Source organism: Populus euphratica, unplaced genomic scaffold (genome assembly GCF_000495115.2).
Source record: "Populus euphratica unplaced genomic scaffold, PopEup_1.0 scaffold40.1, whole genome shotgun sequence".
NCBI lineage: Eukaryota > Viridiplantae > Streptophyta > Magnoliopsida > Malpighiales > Salicaceae > Populus > Populus euphratica.
The window spans coordinates 655,806-683,481 of NW_011499912.1; the positions used below are offsets into that span (position 1 = coordinate 655,806).

General features: G+C 33.8%; 1 protein-coding gene and 1 long non-coding RNA gene across 10 annotated transcripts; one reads left to right on the forward strand and one right to left on the reverse strand.

Moving 5' to 3' along the window:
• The first annotated feature begins 11,784 nt into the window (after nt 1–11,784).
• On the forward strand, nt 11,785–20,616 carry LOC105134092 (uncharacterized). Of its 8 annotated transcripts, none has more exons than XR_843927.1 (5): nt 11,785–14,234; nt 15,943–16,195; nt 17,907–17,956; nt 19,942–20,100; nt 20,232–20,616. It is a non-coding gene; the product is annotated as an uncharacterized LOC105134092 (long non-coding RNA). The 8 variants fall into 8 exon arrangements; XR_843928.1 differs by having other exon boundaries at nt 17,910–17,956; XR_843934.1 differs by having other exon boundaries at nt 15,943–16,163.
• A 392-nt stretch (nt 20,617–21,008) lies between these two features.
• LOC105134091 (transcription initiation factor TFIID subunit 5-like) lies at nt 21,009–27,471 on the reverse strand. Of its 2 annotated transcripts, none has more exons than XM_011038367.1 (19): nt 27,122–27,471; nt 26,283–26,364; nt 26,096–26,174; nt 25,882–25,979; nt 25,724–25,780; nt 25,546–25,633; nt 25,341–25,450; nt 25,129–25,236; nt 24,785–24,936; nt 23,636–23,746; nt 23,478–23,547; nt 23,364–23,403; nt 22,822–22,986; nt 22,622–22,698; nt 22,343–22,459; nt 21,810–22,075; nt 21,593–21,688; nt 21,425–21,500; nt 21,009–21,318 (listed from the first exon to the last, which is right to left on the reverse strand). In XM_011038367.1, exons 1-19 carry the CDS (start codon nt 27,295–27,297, stop codon nt 21,265–21,267), a joined length of 2,022 nt encoding a protein of 673 aa, XP_011036669.1. In that variant the 5' UTR covers nt 27,298–27,471; the 3' UTR covers nt 21,009–21,264. The 2 variants fall into 2 exon arrangements, with proteins under 2 accessions (XP_011036669.1, XP_011036668.1); XM_011038366.1 differs by having other exon boundaries at nt 23,636–23,755.
• Between the last annotated feature and the right edge of the window lie 205 nt (nt 27,472–27,676).

Sequence of the window (27,676 nt, forward strand, 5' to 3'; positions counted from 1 at the left end):
ATCTATCTATTCTTTCTACGATTAATACTTCACATTAAATATCTCACCTTTTCTTGTCATAATTGAGCCTATAAAATAGAGTTAGGGATGCTCATTTATATTGACTAATTTACAAGATATCACTTATTCTATTTAATAGTGAACCACTAACCATAAAGTTTTGTTAACCTAAATGATTGTCACTAACTTAAGTATAGCAATATTTTCCCTATTCTACCATTATTTCGATGCAAGTTAGCATAGTTCATGGCTATATAAATATTGATGAATCACCAAATAAATTAACATGTTTTAATTCTCAAATTTCTCAATGCATATTCATCTTCTTCTTTGATCATTATTTTTTAATTTTCAAATTTCTCAATGCATATTCATCTTCTTCTTTAATCATTATATCTTTTTTAAATTCTCCAAACACATATACTATATAGTTTTTATTAGGGGTGTTTTAAAAAACCAACTAACTGATTAAACCAAAAAAATCAAGAAACATTATCCCAAAAAACCAAACCAATAGAAAAAAGTGAATAAATCAATAAAAAAAATTAAAAAACCATCTGGTCCGGTTCGATTTTGTTTCAATTTAAAAAAGCTTAAACCGATTAAGCTAGACCAAACCGAACTTATTTAATTAAATATAAAAAAAAAGATATAGAAAGAAAATCCTAACCCTAAGTACCCTAACCTTTCCGGCCACTTCTCTCCCTTTCTCTCTCTTTATTTTCCTAACCTTTTCAGCTGTCTCTTTCCTTCCTTTTTTTTAAGTCCTCCCTTCCCCTCCCTCTATCCAGTTGCTCTACCCCTCCCTCACTCCCACTCCTGTGTGCTCTTTTAAAAATGTGTTTTTTTAAATGACAATATTTATTTTTTCTATCATAAGATTCAATGTGGTTTTGTATGATCTCAATCTTTAAGGCTTCAGGGGAACATAAATCATCTCGAAGAATCAAATCTGAACTTCTAGTTCAGGTAGATGGTGTAAACAATAGTCCTACTTGTGAAGATGACCATCGAAAAATAGTGATGGTTTTGGCAACTATAAACTTTTCTTGGGACATAAATGAAGCACTAAAATTAATTTATTGTCTTTTGATAAATATTTTTTGAGATTTTTTTGCCTCTGAAATTCTTAGATCCATCCTAAATGGCAATCTATCCAAGATGTAATACAACATCTCATTCCTCTAATAGCACGAATCCCGGAGATATGGAAATTGCTCTTTAGAGAATGATAATTGGTTACTAAATGCAGGTGCATGTTCTAGATTAAGGTATACAATGACTTATTTTGATTTTTTCATCCTTGGTCAACTTTCAAGAGTAATCTCCACGTCCCAGATTAAGATATACAACAATAACAACAAATTAATTTTTTTGATTTTTCTGGCTTTGAATGCTAAAAACCAACCCGAACCGAACAAAAACCGGTTCGGTTTAAACTGATTTTCGATTCTGTTCGGTTATATTAACAAGGACTACTATTTTCCAGCTTGGTTGAATTTTTAGATTAAAACCGAACCGAACTAGACCATGAACATCCCTAATTTCTATGGCTCCATTCATCATACATCCGAGTCAACTCAAGCACCAAAGATCCTTTAAATACAGCATTGAATTTGTTCAACAAAGGGAAGTTATTTTTTCATAATTATTTTTATTTTAAAAAATTAAATATTGTGTTGAATAATTTTAGGAATTAATCTCTATAACAACTCTATAATTATTTTAAAATTTCTCTCTCTTCAAGAAAGATATAGAACTAGCATAAATAAAACTATTTAACTAGTATTTCAATAGAAATCATAGAGAATAAATTCGGCAATAACTAAAAAACCGAATTATAATTTCCTTTTTTGAAAATTCTATCTTCTCCATGCTCTCCTTCCTTTTTCTTAGCTCCGGCAAGGTCACAGGTGTCTGCGATCTTCAAGTTCAATGGCATATTCACAGCCTTTCAACCCATTAACCAGATTTTCTTTACAGAAACTGGGTTTGCTAATCGCATGCTAGCTGTGGTGCACAGCATATGCTTATCTCGTTTTGAAAAAAATATTAATCTATCTGTAGATTTTCCCTCTAACCTAGTTCGTCGTATAATTTTATGAATTCAAAGGGTAATATAAAATCAATACATGTCATATGGGGTTGCAATCCCCAACCAATCAAGATTCCTTGTCCAAGGTTCCCGATGACATGGAGTGTGGGGATAGGTGAGAAGCAATAAGCAGTCTTGTCTGCAACTGAGGCAGCAATTAATATATATACAAACTAATTATTTTTATATATAAATTAAATGAATAATGTTGATTTTTTTTTCCCTTTCTCTGCCTCCCCACCCCTAATATCTTAGATAACTTTTTTTTTTTATACGTAAAGGTATTTCAGCACAAAATTCTAGTTATTTTGGACCAGAGCATACCTACTCACTCAATTGGACTCCAACTCATGAATTTAGAATTAAGATTCTGTGGAGAATTACAAAAATAAAATCTTTCCTTAGTGTAAATTAAAAATGGCTTTTTTTCTCCACAGATCAATACTTTTTTTTTTTTGCTAAAAAGATTATGAGATTTAAACATATATAAGCAAGCATCTCTCGAGCCATCTTAATTTTTACCATGTTCTTCATGCATAATTTACTGAATTAAAACAAATAAAAATATAAAAAAGGGATGCTTTAATTTTTACGCCAGTTTTTTGTTCATCATGGCTTTAAAATTAAGAGGTTGATACATTTTTCTCTTCCTCTTATACCTTAAAACCTTAAATAATTAGATTGCTTTTTTTTTTTTGTTTTTTTATCAATCCTCTATTATAGGCATTAGATTGCTTGAGAGATTAATTCAATTTCATTATTCTCATGGCCATAAAATTGTATAAAAAAAATAAAAATCCCATTACATTTGCGAGACTGTAGCCTTAGATCAAGTTGTAAATTCAGACTTCATCATCTCCAAATAATTAATTTATTTTAGTACAAAAAAAATAATATCCAGAGCAATTTGAACACCGAGACAAAATTAATTTCACATGAACGAAAAGCTTTCACTTCCATAAAATTAGAGCAAGTGCTATACATGTTCCATGAGAAGAGGTGAATAAGAATACACATATCACACAATGATCAAGAACTTTTTCCTCTGAAAATAATTGTAAACAAATTTATATTGTACTAAAATACGTGCTTGCCTTAACTATATTTATACGAGTGGTCCATGACCTTAAGCTTACAATTTACCAAAATATGTGCTTGCCCTAGCTATGTATGAGTGGTCCATAACCTTCTCCTTCCTCCATATCCTAAGTTGCAAGCTTTGAAGTTTTTAAATGAGGAAAGAAAAGGTAGATAAGTGGGTCTTTAGAGGCTTTAATGGCGTGGTCTCTGCTTCCCATAAATTCATACTCTTTCCAGTCTGTTTGCACTTATTTATCAATTCGCACAGTATTTGGAGCGCCTGGTCCTTTCAATGTATCGCATGTATAAAATTGTTAGAATGCATGGATAATTAATTAATATGAAATTCTTTCAATTAAGTAGTTGTTATAAAACATTTTTCTACAGATGAGAAGCAGTTGAAAAGTGGGGATTGATTTGGATGGAAATAAAAAAAAAGAAAAAAGAAAAAGAAAAAGAAAAAGAAAAAGAAAAAGAGAGAAAAGGCATTAGATCGATCATATGGTTCAATTATTTCAAAAAATATAACTTATAAAACCGGATTTCTTCTTTATATATGGAAAACTTCCATTCCATCTCTCTTTGTATTCTTCACTTACTGCCCTTTTATATATATATATATACATGTAAGAAAGTTCATATGGCTAACGATAATCGAAAGGTTATCTCGTAGTTAGTTAATGATAAATCGAAAGGTTACCTCGTAGTTAAATGGGTGTGAAAACGCTTGTGGTTATTAGGTTTAAAGCTTCTCCATGAAGAACAGAGTCAAAGTCCTTACAAAATTTTCAGTTTATTGTGGATATCTTATAAATTTTTAATCAGATCGCAGAGGTAAATTAGATACCATATAGATCCAAAAGAGTTTATGCAAAGAAAAAAAAATACTATATATACACACACACACCTAACCATAATTAAGATAAAAAAGAAATGTCCTGTATAATCCTGTCTGGTAGCCAACAAAAGGTTCCCCTCGAGCATCACTAAGCACTGAATCTCCTTCTGACCCTTCTTCAAATCCAAGTTTTCTTGAAGAGAGGGTGGCCCAGATCGCAAAAAACTTAAAAAAATGTCACTCCATGGAGTTTGAAGGTGAAAAAAGGGACATAAATGGAAAAGAAAAGGGATAAAGAGATGAGAACAAGATAAGACTGGGACTAGAGTATTACAGTACGGTTGGTCCCCGCCCACAACACTGTACATAGGTTTTGATTATCTGCTTTGCCCTCGTTCTACAGCCTCAACACTCAACAGGGTAAAACTGTAACCAACCAGAATTTGGCACCATGTTCAATTTGATTTCATGTACTTTTTTGCTGATAATTTTATTTTTAAGGTATAATCCATTGTTGGAATTTTGGTGTTCAAGACAGAGGGCGAAAGGTGAAGCTAGGCTTTGATTGTTTATATGTTGCGATCTGCTTTTGGTTAATTAACATGTACTGTAATTTTACATGGGGTTTATTGAAAAATTTCTTTTAAAAACTTTAATTAGAAAAATCTAAAAACTATTTTTTACATGGCATTTTTTTAATTTTTCTTTTATTTTTTATTTTGATACATCAAAATTATATAAAAACATAAAATACATAAATTTAACTTAAAAAAACAATTTGAAAAGCAGAAGCTGTAGTGATGCAAAACATAAACTTAGTTTATGATAGGGTATTTTAGTGTATTGTTCTTTTTAAAAGTGCCTTTTATTTTAAAATATTTTTTTTAATTTTTAATAGTAGCACATGAAAACCATAAAAAGCACTAACAAAAGTAAATTTGATTTTTTTTTAAAAATTTATTTTTAAAAAGCATTTAAAAGTAGAAGGAACATCCCTCTTAAAGACACTACAAAAATATTTGAGTGCGAATGGCATAATTATTCGCGTACCTAAAATTCAATCGTGGTGATAATTAATGGTGTGGAACCATTTTTTATTTGATGCAATAAATGGGAATCCACTTCAAACTTGATAAATAAATAAAAAAACCGAACTCCCCCACATCCCACCCAATAAATATAGAATAGGGATGGGCGAGGTATGACCCGACGGAGGTCAAGAATTTTCAAAATTTATATTATTTCTTTTAGTTTTATGAATTTTTACAACAGCTATATGTTTTTGAAGTTAGAATTTGTAACATTAATTCAATAATTTTTTTTATTTATAAAAAAAATAACAAATATATAGTTTCTCATGTAATCTCGGTTATAGATTTACCTATTTATACACAACACTTAAGTTTTTTATTCGTAAAAAAATAACAAATACATAGCACCAGCCTTAAAAAATAAATAACCATAGAAAGAATGGAATTAAGTCGTTGACAGACTATAATTTAATAGTAGCAATTAATATATTTTTTTCTTACATCTTTTTCCTACTAGTAAACTGTCAATCATCAATGTAATGTTGTTTTAGCATACAGGAGTGTTCATGGTGTGTGTGTATATATATACACACACATATAACTCAAATTTTAATATTTTATAATTTACAAATTCAATTTATAAATTTTTTTAAACTCAAGCAAGTTGAATATATCGAATTGGGTTAAAAGTTTTATGGATATTGCATATATTAATGAGTGAAGGATATGAATTTACTTGTTCTTTTGCAAGTGTTGGCAAATAATGTTCAGATATTTAAAACCCTCCATATTATAACTAGTATTTTTATAACATTGAAAAGAATGAAGAAAAACAAGATCCAGCTAAGATAAAATGAGCAAGGTTGAACAAATTATTATCCAAAATACAATTAGCTGGGTTAACCAAATGGGTGCTATGAATTTGGCGGAGGAGCACAACTTAGGGACTTCAATTTGACTTGAATTCCAGTCTTAAAACAAGCCAACACCAGCAATGAAAATCTCACATGTTCCAGTTTTATGAAGTCTTCTCAGTTACAGTACTTCAACAGAGAAAATACCAACACTAGCAACGTCCAAAAAGAAAAATAAAATAAAGCAAAAGAAGATAGAATGGGCAATTTTGATTTGTAATGAATAGCATGCAACAAGAGAATATATAGGAAATAAATTCAGTAATAGAATAGATTACCTAGGGTAATATTACCCTGTAAATCCTTAATTTCTTCATTGCAAGTCTCTTGCTACTTATATCCGACCATGATATCTATTTATTATATTTTTTTATTGATTATTATCTATAATATTTATATTATTTAATTTTTACAAGGATTAGATATATAATATAAATATTATAGATTAACCATTTTTTTTCTTAATACCTCACGTATTTAAAATTTAATGAGTGAGATTGATAATTCATTTCAGTTCTATATATATATATATATGTAGTATTGACTTTTTCATGCTACCCTACTTTGTTACTGCCAAAAAAGAAAAGAAAAGGAAGCTGCAGCTTTTCTCTCGATTATTAAATTGTTATTCCCACTGATCAGCGTAATTAATTAGACAGCAGTAAAACTAACCATCTTTATAAGTTTTTTCTCCCTCTAATTAGATATCATGATGTTTTAAACACCATAACTTTGTAACGAAAATGCGTTTTTAATAAAATAGAAATCATTAAGATATAAATTAAACAATAGCAAGTGTTCCGAGTAGTGCCTGATGATAGTTTTCTTTATTGTTATCAAAAGCGTGCATCTTGTGATAATATTAATTAAAAAACAACAATTTTTATATAAATTAAAAAAAATATATAAATTGCTATTTTTATTACCTTTTATGTTTTCCAGTATCTATCAATCAATGAGGAAGCTAATTGAAACAGATGAAATATGAGTTGGACTTTATCACTACAAATCTCTTTGTTTTTTCTATGTTCCACTCTCAAAACATCCCTGATTTCATTGTTTGACATCAACGACTTAATCATCTTTCTACTTCATGTATTTTAAAATTTTTACATATTTCTAATTAATATTTGGCTTGTAATACATATGCTAGAGCAAAACACACTTGTTTACTTTTTTTTTTAATACAAATAAAAGTACATTTTATTTCAATTGAATTTTTTATGATAAATGAAGTGGTTATCCTATTACATCACATTAAGGAGCACATTATTTTTTAACAATCGTGGATGATTTCTCATGCACAACATGGGTCTATCTCATACACATGAAATTTGATACTTTTACTTGCCTTATAAACTTTTTTTACCATGGTTAAAACTCAATTTAATTACATTATTTGCCATGTGCACACTAATAATGGTCAAGAATTTTTGTCCAATAAACTCCAAACATTTTTTCATGGTTATGAGATTCTTCACGAACGCACATGTGTGGATACACCTTAATAAAATAGTGTTGCCGAACAGAAACATCCTCATCTGCTTAATGTGACCCGGTGTTTACGTTTTCAAGCTAATCTTCCCACCTTATTTTTAGGTGAATATATTCTCATAACCACTTATTTAATTAACCGAACTCCTTCCCCTAGCTTGAAACATTAGTCCCTTTACAAGCTCCTCTTCAAAAAATGATCATTACATACATATTTACAGGTGCTTGGTTGCTTATGCTATGCCCAAACTCCTCGTCAACATCGAGATAAATTCTCTCCTTGTGCTTCACATTGTGTTTTCTTAGGCAATCCTGTTAATCATAAAGCTTATCATGTATATGATCTGGAAAATCACAAGATCTTAATTTCCCGTTATGGTACTTTTAAAGAGCATAATTTTCCTTACCACCTCATACCTCTAAATCCTGCAACATTTCCAGTCCTTTCATTTCTAATCCCTGATATTCCCTCTTCATCTAATTTACCGATATCATCACCTTTCTCTTCCATATTTCCTCCCTTACCACTGACATCACCATCTTCTCCTTCCTTACCATTTTAAGATCCCATTTCATGACTAAAATTAGCTACTATATGTCTACTTTTCTCTTTCAAAGTCTCTCACAGCTTCTTCAGTTTCGTGATTTTCCTCAGGTACAACTCATTGTCTTTTTTTTTTTTTTATCGTACCATCATTTTTCTAACCATCATCTAGCTTTCCTTTCTGCATTATCTCAACATCCCAACCCCACCTCATATTCTCAAGTTATGCGTCATCCTCATTGGCATGATGCCACTGAAATTCAAGCCTTAGAAGCAAACCATACTTGGATTCTTTAACCTTTTCCATCTGGTAAACAACCCATTGGTTGTAAATGGGTGTTCAAAACCAAATTTCGGGTTGATGGATCCATAGAGCGCCACAAAGCTCGCTTAGTGGCCAAGTGATATACTCAGATAGAAGGTTTGGATTATCATGACACTTTTGCTCCTGTTGCTAAACTCAGTATTGTTAGATGTATTCTTGCAGTTTCTATAGCTGGACATGAAATCTTTTCCAGTTGGACGTTAACAATGCCTTCTTACATGACAATTTTAATGAGGAAGTTTATATGTCTTCTCCACTAGGTTATTCCACACCAACAACGACTCCTATTTTTCGTCTTTAGAAATCCATCTATGGCCTCAAGCAAACATCTTGCAATTGGTTCTTTAAATTATGCTCTATTTTGCTTGTTACGAGTTTCACCTAATCTCAGGCTGATCACTCACTCTTCAAACTCTTTCAGGGTCAGTCTTTCACTTTCATAATGGTTTATGTTGATTATATTCTTCTAGCAGGTAATGATCTCTCTGCCATTAACAACTTTAAGACCATGCTCGCTCATCACTTTCAAATCAAGGATCTTGACAAATTAAAATACTTTATTGGACTCGAAGTTGCTTATTCTCTCACTAGTATATTCCTGAATCAATGCAAATATGCTCTTAACATCCTTGCTGATAGTGGCCATCTTGGTATTTGTCGCGTCCTACTTTTCCCATAGAATAAAATCTAAAGCTTAATAATGCTGATGGTGATCTCCTTCCTGATCCAAGCTTTTTCCGATGACTTGTTGGGCATCTTATCTACCTCACCATCCCCATCTTGACATCATGTTTCTAGTCAACATTCTAAGCTAATTTATGCATCAGCTGCGACAACCACATTATGATGCTGCTGTCCACGTTCTTCGTTATATTAAATTCACTCTAGGCTAGGGCTTATTCTTTCCCATTTTCAGCAATCTTCAAGTCTTAGTTTACTCTGATTTAGACCGGGTTAGTTGTCTACTCACTCGCAAATCTACCATAAATTTTTTCATTCAGCTTCACACCAGTCCTATTTTCTAGCGCATTAAAAAGCAACAAACCATCTCTCACTCTTCTGCTGAAGCTGAGTATCAGGCTCTTGCTTCCACTACTTGTGAACTCACATAGCTTAAAACACTCCTTCATGATCTCGACGTTCACCATTCCAAACCCATACTCTTATACTGTGATAACGAGACAACTCTTCATATTGCTCAAAACCCTGTTTTCCAAAAGCATACAAAACATATAAAAATTGATTGTCATGTTGTTCGTGAGAAGTTATAATCTAGCTTTATTACCACCAGACACATATCAACCTCCAATCAGTTTGTAGATATCTTCATCAAAGCTTTAGGATAAGAGCACTTCAAAGCATTATCACACAAGTTGGGCATTACGAATCTCCATGCTCCAACTTAAGAGGAACTATCAATACCATATTTGCATACCATATCTACACATTCTATATATAACTTATTATCCAATTATTAAAAATTTATAATTAAGCTTTATTCTTGGTTGACAATTGTTTAGGTTTTATTCTTGCATCTTGTCTCATTTCCCCTTTATTGTATACCAGTTGTAAAGCAAGAGTAATATACACAACAAAACAGGAATATCTGAACTTTACATATTTCATCAGTACATTTTGCAACCCAATTGTCAAACTAACTTTTTACTACTGTACATTTTATATTACCTTTTGTTTTAATATTGTTTATATAACTATAATAACATTTCTATTATATAAATACGTCAGTTCATGAATCACCCATCTGACACGACGGGAACTAGCCATATGTTATGGCCCATGCTACGGCCTGGGGGTGTCATGGATAAGACTTTGAAAAAATTTTCATTTTAGTCCTAAAAGTCTCATTTTTTTTCTAGGTATACCTAAAACTTAAGCGTCTTCATAAAAAAATTATACATTTTATGCTTTCACGCACATACACGACCTGCTACTATACAGCCATCATTATTTTATCATGTTATTAAATACAACCTAACACTATTAAACCTTAATTCCTAAAATCTTAACTAGTCCACTTCTGTTGAATGATAATAAAATTAAGTTTAATGTAAGAAACCAATGCTTTCTAAAACTTGATCAAGAATAAATTTAACCTTTTATAATGTAAATAATGTAGGATTTCAAGTACAGAAATAAGTTGAAAAAATCAATCCGAAAGCATAAATGTACATTGCAATCTGATATGTAATAAGTTTAAAAAGTTCATTTATAACTCCATAAGTTGATGGTCATCTTGAAACAGCTACAGGCTGTTTTCAAAGCTAAAATCCATTATAAAATCTTGTTTTTAAATTATTGAAATGGTATATCATTTGGAATATACATAATTTACAATAAATTATCGAGATTTCATTTAATTATTTTATTGAGTTTGTTTTTAACAAACACCCTTTATCTTTTTGCTGTAGACTCTTGTCAGCATGAAGAAAATAATAATAATATGTCGGTGTCTCAGTTGTTAAAAGAACTATGGAGGATTTGACATCCTAAATTTAGAGGCATCAGGGGTTCAAGACCTTGGAACATCAAGGGCGCTGCACACGACGAGCTGGTTCAAGATGAAGAGCAGAGCGGCGATATAAAGAGAGAGAGAATACTCATGGGTGGCGTGTTTGCTGCCATGTTAGGTTCGTAGAGAAGTGCAAAAGAAAGCCTGTTGCAGAGAGACAAAAACCGAAGGAAGAAAACCAAGAGCATTAGCCTGTCTCCCTAAATGACGCAGTCGCATCACGCCCCATTTCCAAGAAGACACCACCACGAGTAGCTTTAAAGACATAAACAATACCCTGCCATTGGACCCACAACGATGACAATCAAACGGCAGGGAATAGGGCTTTGAAAAGAAGTCAAATCAAACGGCTATGTATTAATTCAATCAAAGGTCTTAGCTTCAATGAAAGCAGCACGTACCTTCAAACAGTCTCCACCAACCAATCGAAAGCTTCTTTCCTCTTGCTTTCTCGAAAAAGCTTCGTACTCCTCCCTCCAAAATCCACCCTTATTAACACACTTAAGCTGGCAAATCGACAAACAAAACAAGCTGAGGGTACTCTATCCGGTTTCAAGTTTGTTTTTTCAAAGAATAATTACTTCTAGCGTTATGTATCTTAAAATTATTAAAAATTTATATAATCATTAATTTTAAAATTTATAAATTAATTAAAATGCATACAATCTAACTTGGATTCTATTCTTTAATTCTCTTCCTGCTGCTTGCTTGCTTGCAGCGTGGTCGTGGTTTCAATTATACGCGTGTTTTTATATTAAAAAAATATCATTCAGGTTTTTAAATTAAAAATATTAAAATAATATTTTTAATTTTAAAACATGGCTAGACAACGGCACCGCATTACTGAAAATACCCTTTATTTTTACTGGGTGTTACCCCCACCCTATTATTTTTGGGTAAAAATTATGGGGCCATTTGTTATAGCAAAGGAAAACCACTCCATGTTTCTTTTTCTTTAATGAGTGGTTGGGTGTGCGTCTACAAAAACTGGTAGATTTTGTTAGAGGAAAGGACACTTGTGTACACGTGTCACCGACACCTGTACATCTTGCATGACAGAGAGAGAAGGTGAAGTGCTCCTCTACAAAGCCAAGCAGTTTGAGTTCCTATCTACTTCCTTTTCTTTTGGTCTGGTGAGAGTGTGTGGGTAACAGGAGAAGATAAGAGAGGTACATACACCGAAGGGTTCTTTCTCTCTTCTCGTTTCTTGACCTTCTTGTGGTGGCTATTGTTCCTTTGTTCTTTTGATCTCTTGGAGAGAAACCCTAAATCTTGATTGGGTTTTGACATACAAAAGAGAGCCAATTGTAGATTTTTGGCAACTTTCCTTAAAAGGGTATCCGTTGTTTCTCAGATCTGACTCATTCTTTTGTACATTTTATGCTCTCTCTTTCTTTCCATTTTTGGGTATGTTTTATCTTCCACTGGGAGCTCAAAACTAGAACAGAAAAGGTTTTGCTTGCTTGTTTTCTTTCCCTTTTTTTTTTTCCAGCTTCTGGGACATTAGAAATTGACAGAAGAGAGTGAGCACACAGAGGCATATTTGTATAAAATTATACCATTGCTTTTGCGTGCTCATTTCTCTTTCTGTCACTTCCAGAGCCGGAATCTGATCTCTTCTCTCTTTGATGATCATCTTTTGGCCTGTTTTTTGCCCCAGAAAATAATTTGTTTCTCTCTAAATCTTTTTTAATTCCCTCTCTTTACACACCCAAACAAAGAGAACTCCTGGAGATGAAAAGATGGTGGTGCATCGTAGGCAAAAAAGGAAAGGAAGCAGCAAGATATCCACTTGGGGTTTCGTTTTTGTTGTTTCGATTTTATTAGTTTATTGTGTATTAAATTGTTGTTTAGTTTAATGGCGTTGCTTTTGATGGTATTTAAGACTGATTACTGTGCAACTTATAGCGGAAAAACACTGTGTAGAGTAGTATATATATACATAGCATGGGACCGTTCCATTCGCGAGATCTCTAGCTAAGTTTTTCTGAGCATGGTCCAGCTTACTTGCAAAGCAAAAACCGTTCTTTTCTTTTCTTTGCTCGTCTCTTGCGCATGCGATTATGCTATGTACTCGAGATACGCATCTGATATGACCTTGTTTTCACCTGAATCTGGCAAGAATCTAGTAGCTTGTACTTTTTTTTGTGAAAATGGGTTTTCCTTTTTATTGGCTCAAAACCCTAGTCTAGCTGCAGATAGGGTTGCTTGTTGTACGAGTACAAGAAGGGGTTGCCGGTGAGTAGTCTTTGCTTTGCACTTGGTAAAACACTGATCTGATCTTTTTGCATTGGCTCTTGGAAATGGGTTTTGTTTTACATTTGTGTTCTTGTTATGGTACATGTTCGATCTGATGTGAATGTGATATTTCTTGTACGAAGAAGAGACAGAAAGTCTTTAAACTTATCGAATGATGTTCTTTCCAGAAATAGGAAATATCTGCAGCCATAGTTGCTCTTTGTTGTAGTGTTTTTTTTTTTTTGAGCTTTTGCGGATAAGCCATGGATAGTCAACTCATTTATCATGGAAGGGACAAAAGCAGGTCTGCAAGCACTTCAGATAGCAGACATTCAGCATTTAGAGCACAGACATCTGTTTATTTTATGTAGTTTTTTACTAGTAAGGTACTTTCTCTACTGTATATTATGCTAAGTGTAATCTCTACTTCATTATTATCTGCTTCATTATTATCTTCTTTTGTTTGCGTAAGGATTATAATTTGAACTTATACATGGTTTTATCTATAAAACAAATCATCTTGGTTTGTGATTTTTGCATTGCAAATTTAAGCAACCAATCACATGGCTTGTTATTCTTGTTTTCAAATTGAAACACCAACCAGTTTCTTTCTTGTATTCTGGATTCACATCAAGACATAGTCCAAGATTGTTGACAAGATTAGAGAAATGAAGGTGTGTTATCAAGCCAAAGATCGAAGTTTCCGAATGCTGTGTTCTACCTTAGTCTGCATGGTCTTGATAAACTGTAAGTTATGATACAGCATGAGTTTTGATTAAACATTTACTGAAAATTCTAGAGACATTTTTCAGATTTCTCGTCTTTTGATAATTCCTTTTTATCTGTTGTTGTCATCATTCTTGGTTTCAGCAACAATCATATAAATTGGATTGAACTCTGTGCTACACTGCAAGAAAATTTCATTATTTTCTATGTAGAATCAGAAAGAGTTGATCTCTAATTTTTTGTGTTTTGACTGCAATACAACATAACATTTTGTTTGTTATATCATGGAAGGGTCATCCCGAAGAGTATGAGCATGGTGATAGTTTTGGATGATGACTTAAGGGCCTTCAATTGCTTTAGAGAACAAATGGTGGCAATGATCCATGGAGTGTTTAATAACTCGCGCGTTGTTTGCCAAGGTAACCATTTTTTTAATCTCTTCAATTCTTTTGAACAACGAGACTCAGTTAAATTCTTGAATTTTAAAGTAGTTGATACTGCTATTCTAGTAGTTCAATTCTTGAAATGCTTTGTGTGATAGTTCATGTTACATCTTTCCAACATTTCGATTTCTTTGTAGCATGTCCTACTTCTACTACTTCAATTAAAAATTATTTGTTTATATCAAGTTGCCTAAAGGATCCGACTCTATATGTAATCATCTCTTGCACAAGATGCTTAATTAGTTCACCAATCCGCCTGTTGGGAGGATTTTAGGAATAATTATCTAGGTATTTTAGCTGGCAATTCTGAGGACTTACTAGCTAGGAAGTAAAATTAACTGCTCTTTTATGCTATCGAGGCGGTTGGTGCATTCATGAGGGATTTCAGCAATATGTTTTTTTTTTTTGGTTTCATCTCCATGAGTATACGAATGTGGACACTGGCTTGACACAGCCTGTCTTTGTTTTCCCTCCTGTTCTTTGTCTTGTTTTTCCCGATACAATGTATCACGAATTAACTTCTTAAATACAGTAAAGACCTGGTCAGAATGTTTTGCAATTGCTACACACAAAGTTAAACAATTTTGTAGTTGTTTGTGGGCATGCAGTACCCAAACATCAGAGGACAGCTAGTTGAAGAGTTTTTAGATGAAAGTTGGGATGGGGTGCTGAACATGAATTTTATATATTTTCTTTAAAAGAAGGAAGAATGTTAATTATATTTTCCAAGCTGATGCCGATGCTTTGGAGAATTCAAGTTCTTGATTTTGAAATGTGGAATGAATATATATGAGCTCAACAATCATATAACAAGATATGTGATAAGAGTAAATGCCTAAAGGATGGTGAAAAGGAGGTCCGAAACACCATGAGTTTAAGTAGACATAAAGAACTCTTGATATGTAATAATTGAGGGTCTTCGAGAGCAAAATACTTCAACTCTAATACACAAACTAGATGATGATGCTGTCTGATTCGGTTTCGATAATCTGTCGGGGATCGGTATGTATGTTAGGCCATCCTATTATTGTAGGAAATTAACCCAAAGAACAAAACAATGTGGTTCTAGCTAAGAAGGTTAGATGATTAGCCTGTTTTAGCTTTTGGTGCAAAATGAAGGCACCAACTGATGATCACTTTCAACTATTGGGTTGGTCTAGTTAGCCTGATCAGATGAGCCGCCTCACTTTTACGTTACTCTAACTCAATGTATCGAGCATGGCCTTCGTTGCTAATTCTATCCCTTTCCAAGCCAACGATTTAGACAACTTGGTGCTTGTTATAATGGATGGATAAGTGATTTCAAGTCAGCATCACCGCTTGAAGTTCCATGGCATCCACTTACATTTTGTAGCTGTAAATTTTAACTCAAAAGTATGTAACTATTCTATCTCTAAAATTTTGTAACACGTAGCAGAGGATGTCTGAGAGTATAATATTAATTATTTTTTGAATAATTTCTTGAAAACACCGTTTCAAAAACATTCCTATACAGCACTTAATCTTATCTTATCTATGTGGTGAGTTTTAGTGATAAGTAATAGTCTTTCCTTGGGTTTGCCTTTCCTTCGTATTCCATGGTAGCATCACACACACACACACGCACACACACACGCATGGTGTTGAGGGAACATTTTTTCTACTATTGACAAAGTTGAACTTCCATCTGCTATTTTTTCTGCAGGTGATTTCAGCAGTAAAGAGAAGAATACATATCAAATGCATATGTTCTTGAAATATTAGGTGCACATCAAGATTAAAATTTAAGCTTAAAGCAAGGGAGAATGTGGAAATTAACCTAGTAATGACACCTTAAAGCAATGGGGAATCTTATCCCATAGCTAAGCTTGGATTGTTCATCACCCTCCTGGCCTCTCTATTGAGGTGATACGATCTAGCACAAAGGTACTTGACACGTGACAAGATGTAGTACAAAGGTACTCCACACACATCTTAACTAGGACTTGCAATCTACATGCATGATAAGCCATAGCCATAATCCTTATTTAATCTTACAACATGGCATCATGCATAAGATCTTGTATTCCCTTATTATTATTTTTTTAAGTTGAGTTTTATGATTTAATTCATAGATGTTTCAGTTTTATTACTCTTCCCCCTTCTCAAGAGCATGGTTGTTTTTTGTATTTTTAAAAATGTTTTTTAAAAGAAAGGATTGTTTTATTTTTTTTTTGTTTTAAATTAATTTTTTTATATTATTTTAATGTGCTGATATAAAAAATAAATTTTAAAAAATAAAAAAAATATTATTTCAATATATTTTTATATAAAAATTATTTTGAAACTTTATGATAAATGATGAAACTTGTCGTGAGATTATGATAGCATATGTCATTCTCTGTTTAATTTACAAGCAAACTTCTTGTATAAAAATAAGTTTTTTTTAAAAAAAATTAGGAAAGTTAATAAAAATAATCTGTGAACTATAGCATAGCTAAGAAAAAACTAAATTGTTGTGCCTCCTTATAAAAAAAAAAATTAAGAAGGTTGAGCTACATCATTAAAAAAAAAAAACTATTAAAAGACTATTTATGGATCTATTAAATGAGACTATAGTTACAAGTAATTTTGAAAAATTACCTAAAACCTTGAGCTTTTCCTTTGGACATTTAAAAGTTATACTTTGCATATTTAGTTGAGAAAACCTTATATACTGACCTACAATTGTTATTATAATTGATTTAATATTCAAAGTGCGCTTTATATTTTTATATCTTCTTATCCCTCCTTCCATTGCTTTGGATTCCAAATCAAAACCAAGTATTTCTCCTTTGCCCACCACTATATCAACATGACTACTACCACTCCCTTCACCCACCATGCACTCTCTATCCCAAAAGACAAACAACCACTAGTCAGAAAAGATTCTAGACAATTCTTTCAACTTGGCGACTCTAGGGTTCTTCCATACAGCACCCACTAGCTATGGATTTGCTTTGTTCTTGAAAGAAGCTGGATGCACTAGCTCTTTAAGTTTGAGATTTTATTTTTAATTTCTGGTTTGGATTTGGGGTATCGTTAAGGATAAAGATTGTGGGGGCTGACTTCATGGGTGGTTTTGTTGTTGGGTTTTGCAAGGTTTTTTTAACGTAGTTTTGATATCAATTAATGTAGCCCGGACACAAGACAAAAACAACATAAGAAAAGTTTTGATATAAACTAACACAAATGAAAACAACAAAGCTAAAAAGCTAAAATTCTGCTGAAAAGGTTTCCATCCTAAGAATCCCACTTCAATTTTTTATATTATTCAAATATTTTCAGCTACTTATATACTAAGAAAAATAATTAAAGAGTTTTAAACTAAAAAAAGACATCCTAAACATTTTAAGGACTACACAATGACTTCTAGGCCTAACTTAAGGGCTTAACAATCTCACATGGCTAAAAGATCAGATCCTATATGGAGTAGGATCTCCTGATTCTCCTTCAAAAATTTTAGCATAAGACTATATATGTTTAGCCAAAAATTATGTGTATCGTAGTTTAAAATAATTCAGAGGATAATTTTTTTTTTTATTATTATTAGGCAAATTGATGCAAAGCTTCTTTTAGATTATTTTTAATGGGTTTTATGTTTGGTAAACACAATATACGACTCACCTTTTCTTATCCTGGCCAATCTAGCAGGCTCAATTAACTTGACAAGGAAGCTGAATCTCTCCCACATTATCAAGGTATCAATCACTTCGTGTCTTCTTTTCTATTGCTGTTTATATATATAGGAATCAATTGTTTGATATGTGGAAATTTCATTTTGGGTTTAATAAGTTTCTTAATAAGTGAAAATTAAGCGTGACTTGTATTCAAAATCTCTCATTTTTTTTGTGTTTTTCTATGTTAATAGCATTATATTGTTCAAACATAGATTATTAACTATGTGAATGGATTCGACTAAGAGCTGTCATTTGAATTTGAGTTGAGAATGATAGAAATTAATGTGTAACCTTATTTGTAGCATGTTAGTAGTGTTAAGGTTGTATATTCCAATATAATTGGTTGCATGTTGTTGTTAGGATTTTGGATAATATGATTGTTGTGGTTGAGGATTATAAGATGATTTTTTTTTTTTTTGTAATCTCATATGGCAAATTCTGCCGGGAGACTAAATGATGATGAAATTGCTGACAGAAAATTCCGTCTGTGTTTTTTAATTTTCTGGTAGTGTAAACAAGATTAATAAAAGATATGGTGACAGGAGTTTGGAGAAATATTCCTAGGCAAGGAGGGTTGTGGTGCATGTAACGGTTGCTTAGAATGAGTGTAGGATGATATTAACTAAGATAGGGTCTTGTGTTTAATAGGTTGGTGAGATCCAAATGCTAGCAAAACCAATTTATGTACTCCGGGGATGGAAAATATTTGGTCAATTATCTGTGGGAAACATCTTACATGATGAAAAATGCGGGCTGTGCTAGTTCGTTTACCTTAAATCAGTGAGGAAAGACACTTCTTGATTTCACAATCTGTTAAAACCAATGACCAGAGTGCCACAAGAATTTCTTCATGCCTTTTTTTTTTTTTCAAATTTTACTCTTAATTAATAATATCCTCTTTACACTATCAACAGAATTTCTATGCTGAAAACATGAATCTTGTAGCTGAAAGTCAGACGATGCTAAGGAATCTAGAAATTTTTCTGAGAGATGGAGGCTTTAACTTTCCTTGAGAACAACATAGGATGGAGAAATTCTTTTTCTGGTTTACTTGAGCAGACGAGAAGGGGAATAGCTTCGAAGTTAAAAGTATGACCAAAGATGCAGCATGGGGGCTGATCTCTAAGGACAGCACAAGGGCAATTGTTTGAACTGTCTACGATTTCCTGTATGTCAGAATATAGCCCGGTGAATTCCAAGCAGTTTTAGGAAATTTCACAGAATAAGCAATACCACTATCAATACTACGTGCTCAAGTAGTTAACGAAATTAGGCTTTTCTTCTTTTATGGTTTGTAGTGGGGAATTGAAACTTGGGCAAACTCCTAAGCCTCAACCTTAAATTTTTTTTCTCACCGATAATGATCATATGGCTGATGAAATTGCATGTTTCCTATGTGTTGAGTTAATCTCTTGAGGGTTTTTGGTTGCTGTAATGATCACCATTTTACACTATGAAAAGTGCCTGGCTGGAAATTGTTCTCTTCCAATCATGCCCCAAGAGCACCTTGTTCATATGCTGAAATTTCAAGAATATTGCAGACACTAAGCGAACGCTACTTGCATGAATGACAATTCATGATGCCTAGTGCATTATTTTCCTGCTTGCTATGTGTCACCTACTATATATTATCTATCATCATACTGAGCAAGCTGAATTAAGCTCTAGAGTTGAATCATCCGGTGAATTCCTTAAAGAACCTGAGTATGAGGTAGTGGGTGCATGAGTACTTCAGGGTTTCCATGTGTTTATAATACCAAGATTTCAAATTCCAAGTTGGGATTAGTCCTAAATTGAGTGATTGCAGGATTGTGATGCACTGGATTAGCATATAATTCTCAGGACTTGCGAATTCTAGTTGCAATTTAACTGATAATTAACGAGTTGAGATTTCTAGGTTTCCTGTTGGTTTTGATTTACAACTTTTTCTTTCTTTCTTTTTCGTTTTTCTTTTTCTGTGGAGTCGTCAAAAATCAGATTGCTGAAATTACAACACTCTCTTACAGGTAGATGATGAAGAATATAGAGCCTCATGCCTGCTTGTATAGACAAGCTCGCCTGATGCCTACTTTCTGGTTTTAGTTTTCTTGTGAATTACAGAGAACTATGTCTAGGGTTTCGTTACCTCTACCAAAAAGTATCAACCAAAATAAATAAATAAAAAGGTACTATAAACTCCAAAATCATATTGAAATAATAGAAAGAAGCAGCAGAAAATTTTCAAGTGCATGCTTTTATGTTCTATAATGCAAGAGAAAGCAAGCAGATATTGATGGCTTACATGAAACTTGGGCAGCGGATACAAGGGCGGACTCGAGTTTTCACCAGGTCCCTGCATACATCGGCTTCGACAGCCTTAAAAGATCTTGCATGGAAAGAGAGGGGAGATGCTGAAACAACTGCACACGATTTTTACTAGATCTTTGGAGAAAGAAATCCGCAGAAATATGACTTACCTAACGTTTTTTCAGTGCCTGAGCTTGATTTTTTTTATGGATAAACTTGTATGACAGGGTGTGGAAACAGTTTATCCACTTCTTTTCTGACTGATGGGGACACAAAATAGTGCCATGGCGGGAAAATACAGGGATGATTCCCATATCCCAACTGTTTCTTCTTCCAGTAGGTTGTACCGTTATCTGTACTGTTTTTGAGAAGTACTGTGTTTTGAGAACAGGGCATTTTGTGACTCCATGATTTCACTTCTATTTTTTTCCCTCTAGGAGGCACAAATTGGGCTCTAGGGCTCTGAACTTAGTGGTACATGATTCCAAGCTTCATCGTATGGTTTGTAATGATTAGAAGTAAAAACTCTGACCAAATGGATCCATGCATTCTCGTTGATCCTGGTGAATTAATTGGCTGGCAGCTTTAGCTTTTGGTGAGAATTTGGAAACCCTAATATATTCTATCATTTGCCCTAGTAATGGATAGACACAAAATTAATACCCTACCCCCCTCTTGCTTGTAGACTAGTACGAAACTAAAAGCCTGATGGTTATGTGAACGCGAACCGGCAAGTACTATCTCAATATGACATGACAAGTAGCTAATCCAGGCACACGGCAAAAAATTGCTTAGAAAAACGAGGGGCTTCCTTCTTCCGTTCTAGTTAAATTGATTATGTGAATCTTGATACACAACCTTGAAATTGCTAAACGAACTGTGCTGAGATAAGAACAACGGGCAGTGTCATAACTGATTAAGATTGTACATCAATTTTGATTTTACTGCTAGTCAGTGTCAACTGATGGTGGACTTGCCGTGGGGGGAACTCGGACCATTCTCAGTTGGTCAACCCGTCCAGTCACATCATGCTTTAATAATGGTCACTGACTTTTAGCGAGGGCTCCAGCAGCGAAAAGCAGATTCCTACGGGAAAACTGTCCCAATAATATAGTACGAAGGTTATGTACTGGAAAACTAATATCAAAAGGCATAAATAAGATACGAAATCAAGTTTAAGGAGTTGAGCTTTTAGAGAATTACCCTCAAAGTGTAAACTGGAGTAGACTTCGTCGGCAAAGTTTTTAACAATCTCAATCTGTTTGTATTTCCACTCTTGCTGATTAAATGAAACAGGTACTGTAAATGGCCCCGCCAAAAAAAAAGTTCAAAAGATGAGACATAACGAGCTACTTTCACAGGGAAACTTACCTTTCTTCTGTCCTTGGGGCCTTTGTGCTTGTAGTAACATCCCATAATTTTACAGTACAGTCAGCTGAACCAGATGCTAGAAGAGATCCTTCACAACTGGCATTCAAGATGAGAAAAATAAGTTTTGTTAGAAATCTAGCCATCAATGACTAAAGAAATATTGACAGAGTCCAAAACGTTGTTTTGAAATTTCTTCTAGTGTCCCTAGGATTTGCACCTGAAGGCGAGTGCCCATACGCATGAATTGTGGCCTATCAAAGGTGATATGCAGCGGCCACTAGAGAGGTCCCACATCATGATTGTCCCATCTTCATCAGCAGATGCCATATATCGACCATCAGGTGACATGGCCAATGATAAAATCATACTCCTATGACCAATAAAAATGCGGACACACTCCCCGCTTTGTACATCCCACAGTCTAACTGTTTTGTCACTGGAGCCAGTGGCGATGTAGTTGCAGTTGGCATGCCATTGCAAGCACTGAAATATATGGAATCCAATTCAATGTAGCTGATATTGCAGAATTAGAAAACAAAGGAAAGTATTTTCCTGAATTTGCTGACTTAATATTATACATAGAGCAGGCTCAACATGATAAATTCATCCTCGGTCGCTACAAAAATTTATGAGGGAGGTTAACTTGAAGAATGAATTTGGCCCGTTTCTTCTATTTAAATATCATGAACTACTTTGTTGCAACCAAATCCAGACTACCAGACCAATAAAACAGATGTAAAAGCTACTTACATCAACATCAGACAAATGACCTGCCATTATCCTCAAAGGCTGTATCCTATCCATAGACCAAATCCTTGCTGTGCGATCATGTGAAGCACTGGCAAAATATTGTCCCACAGGACTGAACTGCACGAATAGTTTAGTATGAACACATGAGAAGTGAGGCATGACCATTTAGTATTTATGGAAATCTCTGCTACCTCAATTTTGATCACGATCATCAAAAGACAATGGATGGATAAAACGATAAGATCGAATCAAAACAAAGTAGGAAGTTCCAATTTATACCTGAACATCCCAGACAGGGTAATTATGGCCCTTGTAGCAAACAAGATTTGCATTGAGTTTTGTGCTCCATAATCGAACTGCAGCAGAGCAGCGTGTCGTTTGCAAAAGAAATAAAATAAACAAAAGTAAAAAACAAAAGAAAACTTCCATGTTTGCAGAGAGAGAAATAAGCAGAGAAATGATAATCTAAGAGAATATACCTGTCGTATCTGCTGAAGACGACAAAATAAAATCCCCAGCAGGGCTAAAAGTGGTTGAATGAACTGGACCTGAATGACCCTGAAACAATGTATAAGATCTTTTGCCACTGTTTGTACTCTGGCCTGGTTCACTCGGAGAAGCATCATTTTCACCCTGCAAAATAGCTGACAGCAGAAACATTTTCCATTATAACTCCTCTTTGCCCAGTATGTTTTAACATGAAAACCAGCATCTAAGCATGGCCACAATGACAACCATATCAGAAAGATAGAATTCTCAATTATGATGGACTAACATCTACAGTGTTTTTTCATTATGTCTCTGTAGTAGCTCTTTGGCTGGACTATAATTGAGAATTTTCCAAATGGATAATGTACAAAAAACACACAGAACAATTCATCAAAACTCGGTATTTACACCATCTAAAATACATTTTGAATTAGTAAAGTGTCATAAGAGATGATTTGCATAGTACTTTACTGCTGCTGGAATCGAAGAAATAAGAAATTATCAAACAAACTAATCCTTTGGAGAGATTTACAATTGCCAGCTTGATGTCCAAGCTTTGCCATGTCCCAAACCTGTAAAGGCACAGATCAGAATTAGCAACAGCAGCGGCCAACATGTTGGATTTGGGTCAAGTATGGGAGGCAACCTTCAGTGAGGAGTCTGAGAATCCACCAGCAATCAAGGATCCATCATGTGAAATTGATGAACAGTTTAAACTGAAAGAAAACTCAAATAAAAAAATGAACAATTGATCATGTAAAAAAATTGAGAAGCTTGATAAAAACACATAAGTTCTGAAATTACCCATTATGCGTGTTGATAAAGGTATAAAAGCTGACAGATGGCAGTGTCACACTACTCAACTGTACACGGTTTCTCAAGTCCTCAAGAATAGACTGTTCCACCTCAGTTGGCCTGAAGGAACTGTTACTTTATTAATTATCAGAAATTAAGAATGCAGCCCTAACTTATGTTAGCAAAAGAATCAAATGTTTATTCCTGTTGGACCTAAGTCACGCAAAATCCTTATAGCAGAGACATCATAAAATATAGTCACGTGGGAAAAGATGCAAGGCCAAGTTCACGCTGTATACATTATGAGCCTAATTTGGTTCCAGGGGTCAATGATAAAGCATGGTAATATAATAGATTAATCAAATGAGGAAGATGACAGGATAAAGGAAATGAGACTTTGAACAGTCAACAAGCGTGCCTGTAAAAACCTCATTAATCTAGTTGATAGAGACGAGGGGTATAGTTATTATGAATCCATAGACCAGTTCCCCATGGAACCCAGCTTCTGTTCATAGTCACACTCAGGGGCGGAACCAGAAAATAAAATTAAGGGGGGCCAAAATGTTAGTTGTTTTATTATTTAGGTTAAAAATATAAATATTGTTAAGGGAGGGGCTGGAAAAAAAATTTCTTTGCTGTCAGCCCCCCCCGCCTCCGCCCCTGGTCACACTCACACCATGCTGAGGACATGTAAAGTAACAACTTACCTTGGTTAGGTGTTATTAAACATTAATGCATGCTCATGTTTTTCAGCACCTAATTAAAGCGAGTTTGTCACCTTGCATGTCCTCATAACATGCCAAAATGACATGTCCATTTTATTCTAACACACCTGAAAGCACATATGATGTGTTACAAGATGTTAAATATCATGTGTTCAAGTGTGTTGAACAAGATTTGTTGAATAAGAATTCCTACGTGTATAATATGCAAGGCTTCTCAATAGTTTATAAAAGGGAGCCATAAAGCTTGTGACAGGATCAAACTTCCGATGTTCGTATACATTATCTTCTCTTTAGCCTTGGCCTTTTATGCAACACCCTCCTCTTTGTTAGCCTAGTAGATATCACCACCATCCATGTCCCATTTAGATAATATATATATCACAACAACGCCATTGATCTAATGAAGAAAATGACTTGGGATTCGAGAAAATACATTACTGGCAAAGGAAGCTCGGGTTTGACTCGTGGTACTGCAGATACTGTATTAGCTTCAGGACGAGCAATTTTAGTTGTTGCACTAGCAGCTTTATCCTTTTTTGACTTTTTGATTGAAGCTCCTTGCTTTCCACCATCTATTGATCTTTTCTGAATAAGATGTTGATGACATCAATGTAAGGAATAACTCAAACTTTAACAGAAAGGAAAACCTATAGGGCAATAAAAGTAGAAATAGCATATATTACAAAATTAAATTAAAGACAAGCAAGAATTATTAAGTATATGAAATCCGCATCAAGGAAATTATGGAGGAGAAGCAGGATTTGATGAGTATTATACCTTATTCTCATCCATGTCCCCCTCTTTGGTTTCTCCTTCTGTCTTTTTAGAATCTGAGAGAAAACCTCCCGTCTTCTCCAATCGTTCTTCTATAGAATCTTCAAGCAACTATAGCAAACAGAGAAAAGCTCAAAGTTAACACCTAAACAACAAAAGCAATAAAAATAACTAATAACTTCCTAATTTACCACCAAGATGAAGAATGCACTCACCCCCCAACGTATTTCTTTTTTATTTATCTGATTAGCTGCATCCTGGCTGCTTCCAATTAATGTTACAGCATCAGGATCATCAGAAATTGAGATGGGTTGTCCAGGAGAAACTGCCAATATAAAAGAACTTGTATTTTCTACAGGGTCCACCAAATTCTTAATGAACTGGACATGCAGATGCAACTAATTCGGAAGTAAAATGTACCTTGGAAGTTAATATGCTCATTGACAATCCCCAGAATTATAGCGCATTTTGACTTCCGAAGATGCTGCAACAGGAGCTCGTTGGAGTACTGATAATAGGGTTAAAACCAACTTTTGAGAAATATAATCCAACAGAATTCTTACATGTTACAAATTACAGAAGAAAACCCTTAAATCACCTGACATATCTTAATGTTGACTTTACTCTGCCTAAGAGTATGAGCAAATTCCATTTCCTGACAGGAAAAAAATTAAATAAAAATAATGAGATCTACAGAAGTAATTTAACCAAATTAAGAATGGAAAATGTAATGCAAAATCTTAGAGAGGTATTAACCTCCAGATGAGACGGAGAAAGAACCCCTTCCAACTTTTGAAGGTCTCGTGAGTGCATCATCTCATGATCTTCACGGAAGCTATTGAAAAAATTTCTTGCTAGGGATGTAAAATAATAATAGCAAAAATATGAGACAATTGCCACACTAACGAGCCACTTAGGAATTTACAGGTTTCAATAAGGATTAAAGAAGAGGAAAAAATTCAATATTTACCCTCTTGGATATGTCCTTTAGCAACAATATCCATATAACAATGGACAAATACTGGATAAAGCACACGAAGCAGCTCATGCTGTGGTGTTCAAAGGCAATCCACATCAGCAAAGTACAAAAATCATATGTCAAAACAAATATGTACATGTTGAACCATGCACAAAGAAGAAATTAATCACTAGTTTACCTTGTACAGATCAAGCGAACCATAAGCCCACGACCTTAGTTTACTATACTCATCTTGGTAACGTGCCGGACTATCCTCTGGTCTGAATGACAAAAATAAAATTATTTAGGAAATTAATAACCAGAGTCTCCAGACCGAATGAATAACCAAACTATTAAAAACTTGAAAGAAAAGGACATTCTCATTCCCTTGTAAATAAAATTCTCCAAATTGAGCATTTTCCAGGAGCCATTTCCACTTTCAAATTCTTATTCAAAATCTTCTCTCAACCAATCAATTTTAGAATCATAATGAGGGTTTCACACACACATTGTTGTTTTAAGCGCTTCTTATTTCTTTTTTTTTCCAAAGGATTGTTACAGTGTCATTGAATTTCCAGTAATTGAACATAAAACTACTTCCATGACTAATTTCCACTCTCAATGTGAATTAAAATTGCCTATTTTTTGCTAATGTTAAACTGTTTACTTCCCTCACTTCAGCTATAACCCTAAATAAATTTCTAAAAAACTCAAATCTTTAAAAAAAAATGTCCATATTAAACAGTATAAAAGCAGATAAACTTTTTGCTCTCTGTGCTTACTTAAATTGTTAACATATTGGAATCACAAAAATACACTAAAATTGCTCATTTCACATTGCCCATGAAAGCCATTTCTTTCTTCTCCAACAATAAAATCAGTGCACAACAAGCTAAAACCCTTGACTACTAACTTATTCAAGAACCCATTATTTCTTTAGCAATTTAGTACTCTGTGCTAAAAAAAAGAACAAAAACTACAAAAGCATCAAGCTGAGTAAAAACTAAAGAGAAAGAAAAAGTAGGGTTCATGAGTTACTGAGAAAGGGAGTGAAGGAGGGAAGAGAGATCAGGATCCGAGTGGATACTGATAGCATTATTGCTGTTGTTTTGCTGCTGCTGCTGGATTTCTTCATGGAAAGCGAGCTCTGCTTGCTTGAACCCTTTCTTCTTTAAATATGTCTCCACAAATTTCACTACTGCTTCTTCGTCCATACCTGCTCTTCCTCCTCCTCTTCTTCTTCAAGTAAAAGACCAAGGCAAAGTGCCCCTTCTTTATCTTCTTCAAAATGAAGCACGCATCTCTCTCCTTTCTCGCTCGCGAAGCTTTGCTGATTTGGGATGGCGATTGGGCTTTGATGTATCAATCTGGAGCCCAGCAAAAATATCATTTTGGATTTGGGGTTTGTTTGATAATTGGGTCCTGGATTATTGTTGGAATGTTTTTTTAAAAAAGAAAATTTTAAATTAATATTTATTTATTTTTTTGATGTTATGAGATTTTATGTCAAAGATAAAAAAATAAAAAATATTATTTTAATATATTTTTAAGTAAAAATTACTTTTAAAAACATTATATATCATAATGTTAAAT

Excerpts from the sequence above, each read along its gene's own strand:
- LOC105134091 (XM_011038366.1), bottom strand. The coding sequence starts at position 27,297 with ATGGACGAAGAAGCAGTAGTGAAATTTGTGGAGACATATTTAAAGAAG. Across the intron at positions 23,548-23,635 it reads TTTATCAACACGCATAATGG|TTTAAACTGTTCATCAATTT; the intron begins GTAATTTCAGAA and ends GTTTTCTTTCAG. Across the intron at positions 22,076-22,342 it reads GTCATTTGTCTGATGTTGAT|TGCTTGCAATGGCATGCCAA; the intron begins GTAAGTAGCTTT and ends CATATATTTCAG.